Source organism: Mastacembelus armatus, chromosome 17 (assembly GCF_900324485.2).
Source record: "Mastacembelus armatus chromosome 17, fMasArm1.2, whole genome shotgun sequence".
In the NCBI taxonomy this organism is placed as follows: domain Eukaryota; kingdom Metazoa; phylum Chordata; class Actinopteri; order Synbranchiformes; family Mastacembelidae; genus Mastacembelus; species Mastacembelus armatus.
Window position 1 is genome coordinate 2,828,473 of NC_046649.1, and position 13,966 is coordinate 2,842,438.

Genomic DNA, 13,966 nt, shown 5'->3' on the forward strand with positions numbered 1-13,966 from the left:
TGGAGAGGGGTAAGGACCATTGCTGGTTACAGTCTGAAGAACTGTCTATGAAAGGTGATGTGGACAGAGCAAATACCTTCAACCAGTATTAGATCAGGTTTGACAATGTGGCTACTTCCACCTACATCTCTACAGCTACTTCCTCCATCACCACCCCAACAGTTGCTCCCTCCACATAGACCTCCATCTCGACAGCTCCTCATTACATGTCATCCTCTACAACTGCTCCCTCCACCTGTATCTGTACGGATCCTCCCTTCACCCTTATTACCTCTGCGGTTTCCCCCTCCACATATGCAGCTGCTCACTCTACCTCCACCTCTGGAGTTCCTCACTACACCTCATCCTCTATGACTACTACCTCAGTCTCCACCTCTGTGACTGCTCCCTCTACCTCCACCATCCCTTTGTTACAATCTGAATAACTGTCTCTAACAACGGAAGTGGTTTGAGCTGAGCTCAGGAGACTTCGGCCAGGGAAGGCAGCAGGACCAAATGGAGTGTGTCCTCGGCTTCTGAAGGACTGGGCAGGACAACAAGCTGTCTCTCTTCAGAGGCTCTTTAATATGAGCCTTCAAATGGAAAAAATCCCCAGGAAGACGTCCTGTCTCATACCGGTGCCCAAAACAGGGCTGAATGACTACAGACTGGTGGCTTTGACATTCCACATCATGAAGATCTTTGAGCGGCTCCTTGTTCGTCGCATGAGACTGCAGGTTGAGGAGGATCTTGATCCCCTTCAGTTTGCCCATCAGAAACACATGGGTGTGGAAGATGCAGTGCTGTACATGCTGCACCAGGCATATGCCTATGTCCCATACTGCGAGACAAGCTTCTATGTATGTGGATTGCCCCCTCCCTGACGTCATGGATTATGGACTATTATTATGGACATCCAGACCGCAGTATGTCAGGCTGGGGAGATGTGTTTCTAGGACACTGGAATGCAGCACTGGGGCTCCACAGGGGATTGTTCTTGCTCCTTTTCTGTTTCTTTTCGGTCTACACATTGGACCTTAGGTATAAGTCAGAGTCTTGCCACATTCAGAAGTATTATGATGATACGGCTGTTGTGGGATGCATGTGTGGTAGACGGGAGTGCAGGGACCTAGTGGAGGCCTTCACTGACTGGAGCAAAAAGAATCATCTTCTCATGAACACCACCAAGACTAAGGAGCTGGTGGTTGGTTTTAGGAGATCAAAAGCAGTGTGCCAGTGAGTCTGCATTGATGGACAGAAGATAAGTGTGCAGACCTTCAAGTATCTGGGAGTGGTACTGGACAGAAAACTGCCAGTGGTCTGCCAATGTGGATGCAGTGTACAGGAAAGGGAAGAGCCGCCTCTTCTTGAGACGGCTCGGTTTGTACAATGTCTGCAGTGACATGCTGTGCATGTTCTACCACACTGCCATGGAAAGACCACTGTTCTATGCTGCTGTCTGTTGGGGGAGTGGCATTATGGACAGGAACTGTAGGCGTCTGGACAAATTGGTGAAAAAGGCCAGTTCTGTTCTCGGCAGGGGCTGGACCCTGTCAGAACTGTGGTGGAGCAGCAGATGTGGAAGAAGCTGCTTTCTATATTGAACAATAATAAACACCCCCTCTATGATATACTGACTAAACAGAGTAGCAGCTGCCGTGGGAGGCTCATCTCACTGCGCTGCAGAACTGAGAAGTTGAGGAGATCCTTTGTCCCCACATTAGACTTTTTAATAGTAACTGTTGATATGTTAGTTATGCTATTTATGTTATATGTTATTGACTGGGTGCCTCTATCTGTTTATTGTATATAGTGTCATTTCTGTGTTATATCTAAATATGAAAGTTGCAGATCTATTGATCTATCTGTCTTGTCTTTACATCATATAAACTGATGTGAACTACTATGCTGTACAGTATTGCAACGTGTATCTGTGTTTATTTTCTCTCCTGCATTCCTTTCTACGTGTACATCCTTTGGCTGTATAAAATAAAAGTAATGACGAGAAATGTATTAATGCTAATAATTAATAAAGTGACAGCTGCAGCTGTCTGACAATCTATACTGTACTGTATATTCAGATCCTTTTTCATTCTCTGTAAATTGTAGTAACTAACATTCATTCTAGGTATACAGGAGAGAGGTGCGTTACAGTGTTAATGGTTTTCCACCTGACGCAGTCTCTTAAAAATTATGTTCCTACACAGCAAAATCGCCAGTGTCAAATAAACTCGGTGTTAATTAAATACCAAAAAGTAGGAGTGGGATCATGTATAAGAAAACGTGTACATGCCATACAGTAATCTTTTGCTCAGCTCAGTTTAAACTCTTGCCAATTATTTTGTTATACATATGAGATACACTTGTTAGAATTTTTTTCATTATCACGACTTACTGTATTTTCTCCTTATACTGACATTTTCTCATAATAAAGTGAGCCTCAAACAGTTACACTATCACACACGCCTGCAGTTTCAGTGATTGTCAACTGTACACCTCAGGTCTGCAGCACTGCAGTAAAGTCAGAAAAATATTCAACCTGTGGTAAGACAGACAACAAAAGTTAAATATTCTGAAATGAATGACAAACAGTCATGGTGAAAGTGGCAACTGACAGTGGCAGAGAGTGACACTGAACCGCTACTACTGCATAAAATTCAAATATAATGTAGTTTTGCAGTGGTCAGCTTTTCTACATGTTGATCATGTGGTTTTAGAAGGTTTGTTGTGGTTTTTGTCAACTCTGCAGGTCTAATCTCAGTGTTAGCCGATGTCCGTCCCAACAATGACCTGGGCCATCCTCTGTGTGCTAACCTCAGACAAGGAGACTGGCTGATAGACTATGTCTCTAACAGACTGATACACAGAGAGGGAGCACTTGCACAGGTGGGGATTTAACATCTTTAAAGAGCTGCTTCACCCAAACTAGTAACTTATTTTAATATAACCAGACAAACAGTTTTAAAGTGTTTCCCAGCAAAACAGAGGCCAATTAAATTTTCTTTATGGCGCTCAAAGTGAAGAAAAACGATGTCAACAGCAGCGTGTTTTTCTGGAAACAGTGTTCTGGTTCCTGTGTGTCTGCAGGTCGGTCAGTGGCTGGCAGCCATGTTTAACTACCTGAAACACATCCCACGCTATCTCATTCCCTGTTACTTTGATGCTATCCTGGTATCAACCTACACAGCAGCCCTGGATGCAACATACCAACTTATGTCAAGGTAGAATAGATGGCTAGAATTGTTGAGATGTGAAACTCAAAGACTTAAGGGCTGAATTTTTCTAATTAGTGAAAATTGGAATAAGCAAATTGCTGACGACTTTTTGTCTCTTTTATCCAAACAGCTTCATTCAGAATGGTTCCAGCTTTGTTCACCACCTGGCGCTGGGTTCAGTTCAGATGTGTGGAGTTGGACGCTTTCCTGCCCTCCCTCCCCTTTCAATGAAGCTAGATGAAGTTCCCTATCGCGTCAGTCCAATCACAGGCCAGAAGGAGCAGTGCTGTGTCTCACTGGCTGCAGGTAGTCTAACAGAAGATGCTTCATGTTGTTTCTGTGGTTCAATTTAAGACAAAACAAACTCAAAATCATCCCAGTGAATTTCTTCAATTATTTTCAGAAAACATTCACATAAAAATAGAATTAATTATTTAAAGTATGGAAAAAGAGGTAGTGAAGATGCCGTTTTAATTGATTGAATGTGCAATTTCTTCAGGTCTTCCTCATTTCTCGTCTGGGATTTTCCGTTGCTGGGGGAGAGATACTTTTATTGCTCTCAGAGGACTGATGCTACTCACTGGGAGACACACTGAGGCTCGGTATGTGTATTCTGGTAACACACAGTATATTGGTCAGTTAGACTTTCAATAAAAAATTATTGGCCTAGAATGTATTTTATTGTTTGTTTTACAAACTTTTATTTTAAATATCAGCACTAAATTTATTTTAAGACATCTTCAAAAGTGCTACATAACGAAATTCTAAAATAAATCACATCTCCATAGTAACATCATCCTGGCCTTTGCGGGGACATTGCGTCATGGTTTGATTCCCAACCTGCTGGGTGAGGGTCGCTGTGCCAGATACAACTGTCGGGATGCTGTGTGGTGGTGGCTGCAGTGCATCCAGGTGGGCAGACGCACACACTATATCCCTGAGGCAGATCCAGTGAATGGTGATATTCCACTGAGTTCTCAAACACCCTGACCAGTGAAGAATGTAGAGTGACTGGTACCTGAAAGCTTGTTATTAAATGGTCGGTTTTAGGTTATTTGGTAACAAGCAAACAAATTTAACAATTGTTTAAAAGGTAAAATGTAGAATCTAAGAGAGTTGGCTAGAAAGATGTCTAGCAAATGCAAGAATTTGCTATATTCATATACAAATGAACTAAACTGATTGAATTCTCCCAGCCCTGCATGCTCATCTACTGAATGATCACCAACTGGCCGTGTGATCCTACCCGACACTGTTTTGCTAATTGTAGATCCGGTGGAAACATTGTGTCCAAATTGGATCTAGAAATTCTCTTACATTCACTTTTGTGAATCTGAATGTGCAAATTTTTCCCTTTTTTTCAGTTTATATGCTGAAACTGTACTAGTTACAGTTGCAAGAAAAAGTATGTGATCCCATCACTTGGATTTCTGCATAAATTGGTTATAAAATGTGTTCTGATCTTCATGTAAGTCACAACAATAGAAAAACACAGTCTGTTTAAACTAATACCGCACAAACATTATATGTTGTCATGTTTTTATTGAACACAATGTGTAAACATTCACAGTGCAGGGTGGAAAAAGTATGTGAACCTTTGGGTTTAATAACTGGTTGACCTTCCTTTGGCAGCAATAACCTCAACCAAACGTTTCCTGTAGTTGCAGATCAGACCTGCACAACAGTCAGGAGGAATTTTGGACCATTCCTCTTTACAAAACTGTTTCAGTGCAGCAATATTCTTGGGATGTCTGGTGTGAATCGTTCTCTTAAGGTCATGCCACAGCATCTCAATCGGGTTGAGGTCAGGATTCTGACTGGGCCACTCCAGAAGGCGTATTTTCTTCTGTTGAAGCCATTCTGTTGTTGATTTACTTCTATGCTTTGGGTCGTTGTCCTGTTGCATCACCCATCCTCTGCTGAGCTTCAGTTGGCGGACAGATGGTCTTAAGTTTTCCTGCAAAATGTCTTGATAAACTTTGGAATTCATTCATTCACTGTGAATGTTTACATGTTGTGTTCAATAAAAACATGACAACTGTATTTACATTTATATTAGAATAGCTGAACATTTTCAAAGTTTCAAAAGACACAAAACCTAAAACACTGTAATATTTTATTTTATTTATTTGTGTAAAAAAAGAAAAAGTTTTATCTATGTTCTGTCAGCCAGAAATTAAGTGGTCATATGTCCTTTCTCTCTCACAGTAAACTCCAGACAATGTCATTACAATCACATCCAGAGATTGTTGGAGTTGTTGTTTTAACACATGCAACCACAGTGAGAGACGGAGCTCATACAAGGGGCGGACTGACACATTGATTCAGGCTGAGAATTTGACTCCATCCCAGGCCACTTGAAATGCCAAAAATATTGGTGGACAACCAAGTGGACGGTTGCTGTGCACTATGGTTGCTATGCTGTATGGTTGCTATGTGCATTGCCGAGAGACGCTATGACTCTTTTTTGGCACCATGGCAAGACTGTCATTCTTGGCAGGAGAGTTATATAATAAGATAAACTTGGTTAATTCCTGAAGGGAAATTCAGTATACATATTTACATTAGATGTGGCATAATTCCCTGTACTACTAATACTTATTATTGACATCTGATGCTGATATTGATGCTTATATTCTGGTCAGGACTACACTGCTCATGTTTCCCAAGGGCATGAAATCCTCCGCTGCCCAGTTACACGCATGTACCCTACTGATGACTCTGAACCTTGCAAACCTGGAGAGGTGGTATGTACACACATATACACACACACGCACACACACACACACACAGGTGACGTGCTGTGCTGTCTTTGCCGTATCTAGCAGTTGCCACCATTTTCAGATTTTAGACAGGGGTTGAAAACACTTCTTTTAACTGTGTGTTCACTAAATAGAATAGAATAGATCTTTATTGTCATTGTTTTGAACAACGAAAGGCTGTTTAGCAGCTCACAAGGTTTTGGCATAACAGCCAAATACAAATAGAAAATAAAGAGACAAGAGGAGAGGTATTCCAAAAGGAAAGCAAGTAGAGGAGGGGGCTGAGGACACACCCCTGTGGTGGTGTAGCAGTGTTCAGGATGAGAGTTGATGATGTGTAACCTCCCATCCTGACATTCTGAGGTCTGTTGTGCAGGAAGTCTAGTATCCATTTGCACAGAGAACTGCCTAGGCCCAAGTTGCTCAGTTTTTGAATGAGGTGGGGTATGACTGTATTAAATGCTGAACTGAAATCTACAAACAGCATTCTTACATCATTCTGTGTGTACTTGTTTTGTGTGTGTTAAGGAGCAGCCTCTGTATGATGTGATCCAGGAGGCTCTGCAGCGGCACCTAGAGGGAATATCCTTCAGAGAGAGAAATGCTGGACCCAAGATAGACATGAACATGAGAGATGAAGGTAAGGCAGAGTGTTTTAAAGTGACTAAAGGTAGAGATTTTGCTTTAACTCATAACATAGTGTGACCGACTTCTTTTAGAAATCTGTGTTGTTGTGAACATTTTACAGTTTATTAGCAAAACTACTATTTGTCAATGTTTATTTTTTTTAGGGTTTGACGTGGTTGCTAAGGTGGATCCAGACACAGGATTTGTCACTGGGGGAAACCGCTTTAACTGTGGCACATGGATGGATAAAATGGGAGAGAGTGAGAGAGCAAGGAACAAAGGCATCCCTGCTACTCCCAGGTAATACACACAATACTTCATAGTTTTCTAACAGCTGTCAGAAAGATGTCACTAATAGTTCCTTTGCAGTAATTATTCAGAGGTTTTGTTGAGAACTCCATTTTGGATTTAATTTAGAAAGAAAGAAAAAAATGCTAAATGCTCTGCTAAATGAGTGAGTTTTACATTGTTGTTTGAGCAAAACAGATAAGTTGAGCTTTAAGAAATTGACTTTTTCTCTTTTTAATTGAGTTTTATAAAATAAATTGAACTTTAACACTGACAATAAATGAAAAGGTAATTGGATTGGTTTTTTTCTTTTTTTTTGTAAAGTGCCTAGAGATGATTGAATTGATTAATCATTAATGTAAATAATGTAGTTAGTTGCAGCCTGATTGGATGTGTGTTATGACCTTGTCTGTCCAGGGATGGAGCAGCAGTGGAGATTGTTGGCCTCAGTAAGTCAGCTGTTCGCTGGGTTGTGGACCTCTATGCCAAAGGACTATTCCCTTATGATGGAGCTAAAGTACACAGAGATGGTATTACTTTCACTCTCTCTCACTCACACACACACACACACACACACACACACACACACACATATACACACAATAACCGAAACATTGCATTACCAGTGTTTTTAGAGAAAAAAATTAATGTCCATAATAAAATGTTTGCACTTTGTTTCAGGTAAAGAGTTGTTTATCTCCTATGCTGAGTGGAACCAACAGCTCCAGCAGTCATTTGAAACAGGTTTCTGGGTGTCAGGGGACCCAAAGGACCCCAATGAGAAACAGCCTGATCTGGTGCATAAAAAGGGCATCTATAAAGACAGCTATGGAGCCGCCAGCCCTTGGTGTGACTACCAACTGAGACCTAACTTCACTATTGCCATGGTGGTGGTAGGTAGAAACTCACTAGATTGATGAGTTTGGTCTTTTATACCACATGAATAGAAATTTGGTTATATATAAATAACTCTTTTTATTTAATTGACAGGATCTTTAGTATATTGTGCGCTAGATTGCTGAGTTGTGATTGGCTTCCTGTTTTTAAAGGCTCCAGAGCTGTTCACAGTAGAGAGAGCCTGGAAGGCTTTGGCGGTGGCTGAGAAGAAACTACTAGGACCACTGGGAATGAAGACACTCGATCCAGAGTAATACCATTATATGCTACCAATACACACACACACACACACACACACACACACATTTATTTTATGGCTGAACTTCAGTATCTATCCCTGCTTTTAAGTAATTGTCCTAATTGTGCCTCAAAGCACACAAAATAGTGTAATTGCCAGCTCAGTTTTAAGCAGGAGTGATGTGAAGCTTGTATATTGGTCAGTAGACTGGTTTATATTACTCTAAGCCATGGACAGTTGCAGGGTTTGTATTTAGGACATAACCACAGAAAAGAAAATTGAATGAATTACTAGGTTTGAGTGAGAAATTAAAAAATCTGTGTTAAAATAATTTAAAATAAATTGTAGAGATTTGACATTTAAAATGACCGTTTTGGCAAAAGGTTCAGCCTGAGGAATGTGCAGATATAGACCAAATTGCATGTGTTTGAAGTTGAGGTGCTCCTGCGAGCATAATGAGTCACTTTTCAGCACAACACCCCTAAGATAAGTAGCTGGCCAGTAAGAATGTAGTACGGTAACAGTCCTACGGACACATTGAGGACATGATCCTGCAGCAGTCGCTCTAAAGCAGCTGTAACACCTGTAACCACAAGGTTTTTGTGCCAGAAATGAACTGAAAAAAATGAAACTGTAAAATAGAAAATTGTAACTGAAAGAATTTAGCCTAAAGACAGAGGTTAAGCATGACATAGCTCTTATGTCTTTGAGTCAGTGGGGATTGACATTAGATAAAGCTGAGGTCTATCTGCTCAGTGAGATGTGCAGTTACTGTGTCCATTGGTGTGAGAACCATAAATATTCTCCTGAATGACTAATTATCTGAACACAGAAACCTGGAACAAGAAGACACCACTGTTGTCCACATGACTTTCAGCCTCTGCAGCTGCAAGTGTCACCACTTGCTGCCACAAATAGCTTCATCACTAGACCTAACTACTCAATAAATACATTTGTGACCAACTATTTTAATTATCGATCTTATTGATTAGTTGTTGCAGCTACATATTTGGTAAGTTTTGTGTTGTACACTTAGTCATATGCTGACATTGTGTTATCCTAGCGACATGGTATACTGCGGCGTCTATGACAATGAGCTGGACAGTGACAACTACAACCTGGCAAAAGGTTTCAACTACCATCAAGGACCGGTGAGTCAGAGCAGTCTGTGCTGCAGCAACAGCCTTATTGCAAACCAGAGGGTGGGGGAATAGTCCTGATTGTAATGATTTTCATTTGTGCAGCACTTTCTGCACTCTGCCCCACTTCACACATATTGGTGCTACATTCACATTCTGTAACTATCTGTGTTTGCGTCTGCGTCTGTCTGTGTAGGAGTGGCTGTGGCCAGTAGGCTACTTCCTGCGTGCTAAACTCTATTTTGCCAGAAAGATGGGAGAAGAAGCCTATGCCAAAACAATCAACCTAGTTAAAAATGTTTTGTCAAGACATTACACCCACCTGGAGCGGTAGGTCTGCACTCTGTTCACCTCCTTCTTGTGTTTGTTTGTTATCAATCTCAACCTGTCCTCTACTTTCCCAGGTCTCTATGGAAGGGCCTGCCAGAACTGACTAATGAGAATGGCCAATACTGCCCATTCAGCTGTGAGACCCAGGCCTGGTCTGTGGCCACTGTGCTGGAGGTCCTCTATGACTTGTAGTTGACCTCAGCACAGCAGTCCACCCAGCCCTTCAGGCCATAGCTCCTGCTGTAGCTAAGGGAGTGACAGAATGCCCCTGGGCTGAAGTTTCACTGAAACACAACTCTGACTCAGCACCAGGTTCAGCCCCATTTATAGTCAATGACTCTGACATCACTTCCTGTGGTCACAGTGGTTTCCAAGCCTCATATATGCTCTGTGGGATAAGAAAGTATATTTGAAATATGTTTGCGTTGTTACTTCTAGTTAACTTTAACACATTTGAGTGCTGCTTTGTGTGAGTTTATGCTTTACAACATAAAAACCAGTGCTGTTCTCCAACTGAATGAACAATGAGTAGTTAGTCAGGTCCAATTTGCCTGCACAGAACAGCTAAGGTCTTTCTTACATTTGGTGGCTTTTATCTCCAAGTTCCCATGTTTTAATAAGAGCTTAGATTTTCCAGTCCCATCTGAAATACAGCATACTCACAGGTTTAGCCATTATTCTGAGAGCGTGTATGGTACCGGTGCTTTCAGCATTCATACTTAAAGAAATACGTTGTTGGTCCATATTAAGTATACTGGTATAGTACATCATTGTCATGGTCTTGACCAAATAATCTTTCACCAATACAGTATGCTATCTGAATCTCACACAGATCTCTTCTTATTGAATTGGAAAGACAGGGCTTAAACACCAATGCAGCATAATTCAGAATGTACATTTTTGGACTTTTCCTTTTCTTTCCTGTTTTCTGTCTAAAATTGCATAAATTGAAATCTGCATATAATAATCCGATTTTAAACTGTGTGTCTACTTAGAAAATTATAAAATAGCATCAGCTACAGACTACATATGAAGTTTGGTCCCCTGCATCACACAACACATTGTAAATGACCAAAACCAGAGGCCAGCTCAAACACCTTTAATTTTATTAAATTAAGGAAGTGGAATAGATTTTTTTTTTTCTAAAAATTTGGCCTGAGATAGCTGTATTTAATCAGATAAAAACCTGTTAGATACTAAATTAATTCAACTGGTGTCAGCCCATTTTACCAAGTATCAGACATCATTGTGAATCAAAGCACTTTGACTAAACATCCAGAAGTGAAATAAAATGACAAAACATCCTTGATATCAGCATGAACAACTAGGGTATGTACTGTCTACAAACCTTAACACCTTCGGTCACTCGATTATACATGGTTCTCCAACTTAAATCTGTCTTTTTCTGGGCCTATTTCCATAAAGTATAAAATACCAAAACCCGCCACCTGATGCCTTTATACAGCAAAATAAATATCATACAAAACTGTCTTCCAGCTGTTTGCTCTTTCATTAATTCTATGATCTGCCATCATTATTCAACTCTGTGAAAAAACAGTTTTCTATGTCGGCATTGTTTTTGCAGAGCACTATGGAGCTCTATGTTTCCAGAGGTTTCTAAAGCAGTTTCTTTTAGTGTGTAACCATCTCTGCTGAAAGCCTCCTACTGTCTTAAAGCTGCAGATGTAATGCATGATGAATTCAAGAAAATAACATAACACATCAGCCTTTCTTTAAAAAAAAATCTAGTGAGAAGGATAACAATATATGTAGCATGAATTATTGTGTGTAGGTAGTTTAAAAACAAGCTACGAAAAGTCAGCGTGTTTTTACACAAACGTAGCGGTTGTTTATTGTAACACTTTTGTTGCTCTGCTTTTGTATAATGCAGTTTACCACTGGCCAGCAGTGCTAGTAGAAAACTAACTTAATTTGCCAGTGAAATAATTGATTTAATGCAAAGCAACATTTACAATTAGATACTAACAAACTTTTCCAGTAATGTCACATGTCCACAACCATTCACTGTTCAGCCATGTGGAATTGTTATTACTTTAATTATTCATTAACCATTAACAGTATGATAGGATTTAAAGTGATAACTGGAATGTTGTCCACTTATAGATGTACCCTTACTGTGACATGCATTCACTTTGTCTGTCTGTGCTCTGTCATGTTGTGTGGTTTCCTCTGGTGTATCTGTTGCCAAAGGCAAAGCCATGCCGAATAAACTGTTACATGACAGATCTTGGTCTCCTCGTGTCTCTGTCTAACTCCTTTTAAAACTGATGTCTCACACTGCATCTTCAGAAGATACTGTCCTGACACAAGCGTTAGGACAGGGTTTCTTTCTGCACATTTAGCTTGAACTAAATTAATGGACACTACACTAATGTGCCAAGTCTCAGCTTTAAGTTACTGTATATCAGTATGGAAAGCACTGTGTGGGGGATGTGTGGTACATATTCCTGTACTAGTCAAGTACCGTTTTTCTTGTCAAGCACATCTTGCTATTTCCAGACTGATCTTGTTGCTTCTGACTCACTAGCCTACCAGCTGCTAGCATGGCCTCTCCTCTCTCAGATGAGGGCTGAAGGGGGGAAGACAAAGTGAATTGGTGTCTTCCAGCTTCTGATTACCTGGATCAGGTGTGTTCAGCCAATCAGCAGTGGATAGGGCAGGGATAGTTGGGAACCACTGATGTAAATCACTGAACATTAAAGAGACGACTTGGTTTAAAGTTAGAGTAAGGTTAGGGTGATGTTAAGGTTAGGTTTGGGTGAGTTTAAGGTTAGGATGAGATTAAGGTTAGGGTTACGGAGTGGTTTAAACCTTAGGAACATCCATCCATCCAACCATTATCTATACTAAGTATACTATTCCTAATTAGGGTCCCAGGGATCTGCTGGAGCCTACCCCAGCTCTCTTTGGGTGAAAGGCAGGGGTCCACCCTGGACAGGTCACCAGTCCATCACAGGGCCACATAGAGACAAACAACCTCTCACACTCACACTCACTCCTATGGGCAATTTAGAGTCACCAATCAACCTGACATACATGTTTTTGGACTGTGGGAGGAAACCAGAGTACCTGGAGAAAACCCACACAAGCACAGGGAGAACATGCAAACTCCACACAGAAAGGTCCCTGATGGGTTTCAAACCAGGAACCTTCTTGCTGTGAGGCAACAGTGCTAACCACTATTCCACCATGCTGCCCTACCTTGGGAACAAGAAAGTATAAATAGACATTTTTTCTGTGACAGGTTTACTTACAGAGTTCATTCACACCACAATAGCTAAGATATACTATATATACAAATGATGACATCATCAAACTAATAACTTGTCTGAAAAAGCAATTCTCCCCCAGTCTACACTGTATGTGACTGAAGTCGAGCAAGTGTAACTGGAACTTGAATTACTTGGCATTTGGTTTGACTGGTCACTGTAGGGAATTTCATGTACTTCCTGACCCTGCAGTGGGTTTTATGAATGTCACAGCTTACAGATGAACTTTGCCATCTGCAAAGTTGTATTTCAGAAAAGATTTTAATAATACTAGACCAAAGTAGAAGGATTTATACTAAAAGGACTAAAAGCAACAAACACAGCACACTATTGCCAGAAGCAAATCCTGACCAACCCCTTATACCTAGCTTATCATGTAGAAGGAACACAGAGAATTTCTTTCTCTGGAGCAAGATTCTCCAAATTCAGCATGCTTCACTGCTGGGATGATATTGGGCAGCTGACGAGACGTGTCTGGTTTCCTCCAGACATAAAGTTTAGAATTGAGGCCAAACCGTTTAATCAGAATCTTGTTCCTCACAGTCTGATAGTCCTTTAGATGCTTTTTTGCAAACTCCAAGCAGCTTTAATGTGTTTTGCACTGAGGAGAAGCTTCCATCTAGTCACTCTGCCATAAAGCCCAGATCGGTGGAGGCTGCAGTGATGGTTATCCTTCTGAAACTTCGTCCCGTCTCCACACAGGATCTCTGGAGCTCAGTCAAAGTGACCATCAGGTTCTTGGTCCACTCTCTTACTAAGGCCCTTCTCCTATGATTGCTCAGTTTGGCAGGGCGACCAGCTCTTGGAAGAGTCCTGGTTATGCCAAACTTCTTCCATCTGAGTGTTATTGAGGCCACTGTGCTCCTGGGAAGCTTCAGTGCGGCAGGTTTTTTTTTATTGTAGCCTTCCCCAGCTCTGTGCCTGTCAACAATCCTGTCTCTGAGCTCTGCAGGCAGTTCCTTTGACCTCATGGCTTGGTTTTTGCTCTGAAATACATTGCCAGCTGTGAGGCCTTGTATAGAGAGGTGGGTGTCTTTCCAAATCATGTCCAGTCAATTTGATTTACCACAGGTGGACTCCAGTCAAGGTGTAGAAACATCCATAGGAACATTATTCTTTTTAATACATTTACAAATATTACTAAAATTCTGTTTTCACTTTGTCATTATGTGGCACTGAGTGTAGATTAATGAGGGATTTA

General features: G+C 41.0%; 1 protein-coding gene across 3 annotated transcripts in view; it reads left to right on the plus strand.

The window, feature by feature from the left end:
* agla (amylo-alpha-1, 6-glucosidase, 4-alpha-glucanotransferase a) overlaps nucleotides 1-11,203 on the plus strand; it is a 35,715-nt gene extending 24,512 nt beyond the window's left edge. For all 3 annotated transcript variants that reach the window (XM_026312646.2, XM_026312649.2, XM_033325638.1), the window contains exons 22-35: nucleotides 2,729-2,865; nucleotides 3,067-3,200; nucleotides 3,325-3,500; nucleotides 3,694-3,796; nucleotides 3,983-4,106; nucleotides 5,840-5,941; nucleotides 6,485-6,596; nucleotides 6,748-6,883; nucleotides 7,289-7,401; nucleotides 7,553-7,764; nucleotides 7,921-8,018; nucleotides 9,070-9,157; nucleotides 9,342-9,475; nucleotides 9,550-11,203. In XM_026312646.2, the coding sequence (XP_026168431.1) occupies nucleotides 2,729-2,865; nucleotides 3,067-3,200; nucleotides 3,325-3,500; nucleotides 3,694-3,796; nucleotides 3,983-4,106; nucleotides 5,840-5,941; nucleotides 6,485-6,596; nucleotides 6,748-6,883; nucleotides 7,289-7,401; nucleotides 7,553-7,764; nucleotides 7,921-8,018; nucleotides 9,070-9,157; nucleotides 9,342-9,475; nucleotides 9,550-9,667 (1,787 nt within the window). In that variant the 3' untranslated portion in view covers nucleotides 9,668-11,203. The remainder of the gene's footprint in view (nucleotides 1-2,728; nucleotides 2,866-3,066; nucleotides 3,201-3,324; nucleotides 3,501-3,693; nucleotides 3,797-3,982; nucleotides 4,107-5,839; nucleotides 5,942-6,484; nucleotides 6,597-6,747; nucleotides 6,884-7,288; nucleotides 7,402-7,552; nucleotides 7,765-7,920; nucleotides 8,019-9,069; nucleotides 9,158-9,341; nucleotides 9,476-9,549) is intronic.
* Nucleotides 11,204-13,966: the final 2,763 nt, after the last annotated feature.